The sequence below is a fragment of the Quercus lobata genome, chromosome 10 (assembly GCF_001633185.2).
Source record: "Quercus lobata isolate SW786 chromosome 10, ValleyOak3.0 Primary Assembly, whole genome shotgun sequence".
NCBI lineage: Eukaryota > Viridiplantae > Streptophyta > Magnoliopsida > Fagales > Fagaceae > Quercus > Quercus lobata.
In genome coordinates, this window is record NC_044913.1 from 48692887 (window position 1) to 48694886 (window position 2000).

Sequence of the window (2000 nt, forward strand, 5' to 3'; positions counted from 1 at the left end):
ACAAGACCTCGTCGGCATCGGGACTGGACATGATTGGTGGTCGGGCGAGGTATTCCTTGAGCTGTTGGAAAGCTAAAGCACACTCTTCAATCCACTCGAAGCCCTTCCACTTGTGCAATAGGAGGAAAAAAGGCCTGCATCTGTCCGTTGAGTGGGAGATGAAACGGTTTAAAGCAGCTATCATGCTGGTAAGCTTCTGGACCTCTTTAGGATTCCGAGGAGGCTGCAAGCTATGAATGGCTCTTATTTGGTCAGGGTTGACTTCTATTCCTCGGTGGGTCACCATATAGCCCAAGAACTTTCCTTATCCCACCCCAAATGAACATTTGGATGCGTTCAGTCGTAGCTTGTACTTTCTCAGAATTTGAAACACTTCGTCGAGGTCTCTGATGTGGTCAACCACCAATTTGCTCTTTACCACCATGTCATCTATATACACTTCAACGGTTTTACCCATCTGCTGTTCAAACATCCTAGTCATCATCCTTTGATAGGTCGACCCGGCATTCTTCAGGCCAAATGGCATCACCTTATAATGATAGTTGCCAACTGGGGTGACAAAAGCGGTTTTTTCTTGGTCTTCGACAGCCAGGGATATCTGATGGTAGCCTTGGAAAGCGTCCAAAAAACTCATTCGAGGGTGTCCGACAGTCGCATCTACCAATCGGTCTATCCGCGGCATTGGGAAAGGATCCTTTGAGTAGGCCTTGTTTAAGTCCGTGAAGTCTACGCGGACCCGCCATTTCCCGCTCTTCTTCTTTACCACGACTGTGTTTGCTAACCATTCGGGGTAGAATACTTCCTTGATAGCCCCAGCTTTCTTCAATTTTGCGACCTCTTCTCTCATGGCGTCTGTATGTTCTTTTGACGGCCGCCGAGGAGGTTGCTTCTTTGGTGTTATGGCCGGGTTAACATTAAGGTGATGGCATATGAGATCTGAGTCAACCCCGGGGGCTTCATAGGGATCCCAGGCGAATACGTCCTCATTCCGTCGAAGAAAATCAACTAGCGCTGACTTCTCCTTTGCTGGTAATTCTAAGCTGATCTGAAAAAACCTCCCAGGATCTGATCCGACGAGTACTTTCTCCAGCTCCTCATAGTTCATCTCCATGGCCGGTCCTCCACTACCCGTAGTTTGGACCGGGGTCATTGATTGCTATAAGCCGCTCTCGGCTGAAGTGGAAGGTTCCCTATTTGGTCGTCGTGAGATTGCCGACACCATGCATTGCCTAGCCATTCCTTGATTCCCTATTATTTCTTTAACTTGACCTCCTGACGGATACTTCACTTTTTGGTGCAAGGTTGATGGCACAGCCCCCAGTGCATGAAGCCACGGCCGGGCCACAATAGCTGTGTAGGGGGAGTATGCATCTACGACAATGAAGTTCACCTCTACCACGTCCGAGTCTGTTTGCACAGGCAGCCTAATCATGCCTTTCGGGATGACGATCTTTCCTTCAAAGCTGACCAGAGGGGAATCGTATGGCGATAGGTCTTCTGGCTTCAAGTTCAACCCCTTATACAAATCGGGGTATATTACCTCCACGGCGCTGCCCTGATCAACTAACACCCTTTTCACGTCATAACCTCCTATTCTGAGCGTAACGACTAGGGCATCGTCGTGGGGTTGAAGGGTTCCTTGCTTGTCTTCCTCCATGAACCCGATCAATGGCGTGGCACTCACTTTGGCTCTCTTGGATTCCCTTTCGTCTGGCTCAATCGAGAACCTGCCCACTGACATTACTCTGAAAGGGCTAAAACCGGTCCTCCCAGGTGCGGTAAGAATGACATTGATTGTGCCAATGGGTGGCCTCAATGTGCCTTGTCTGGTTTCGACATTCGACTGTTCAGGGCGGTGCAATAGATGCCTCAACTTTCCTTCTCGGACAAGCTGATCCAATTGGTTTTTCAAATTCTTGCAATCGTCAGTGGTGTGACCGGGCTCCTGATGGTACGCGCAGTACAGATTTTGATTGCGTTTTGAGGGGTCGCCTGCTATC

General features: G+C 49.4%; 1 protein-coding gene across 1 annotated transcript; it reads right to left on the minus strand.

Moving 5' to 3' along the window:
- Positions 1-1156: 1156 nt before the first annotated feature.
- LOC115964885 lies at positions 1157-1741 on the minus strand. The gene has a single exon (XM_031084116.1). It carries the CDS (start codon positions 1739-1741, stop codon positions 1157-1159), a length of 585 nt encoding a protein of 194 aa, XP_030939976.1.
- Between the last annotated feature and the right edge of the window lie 259 nt (positions 1742-2000).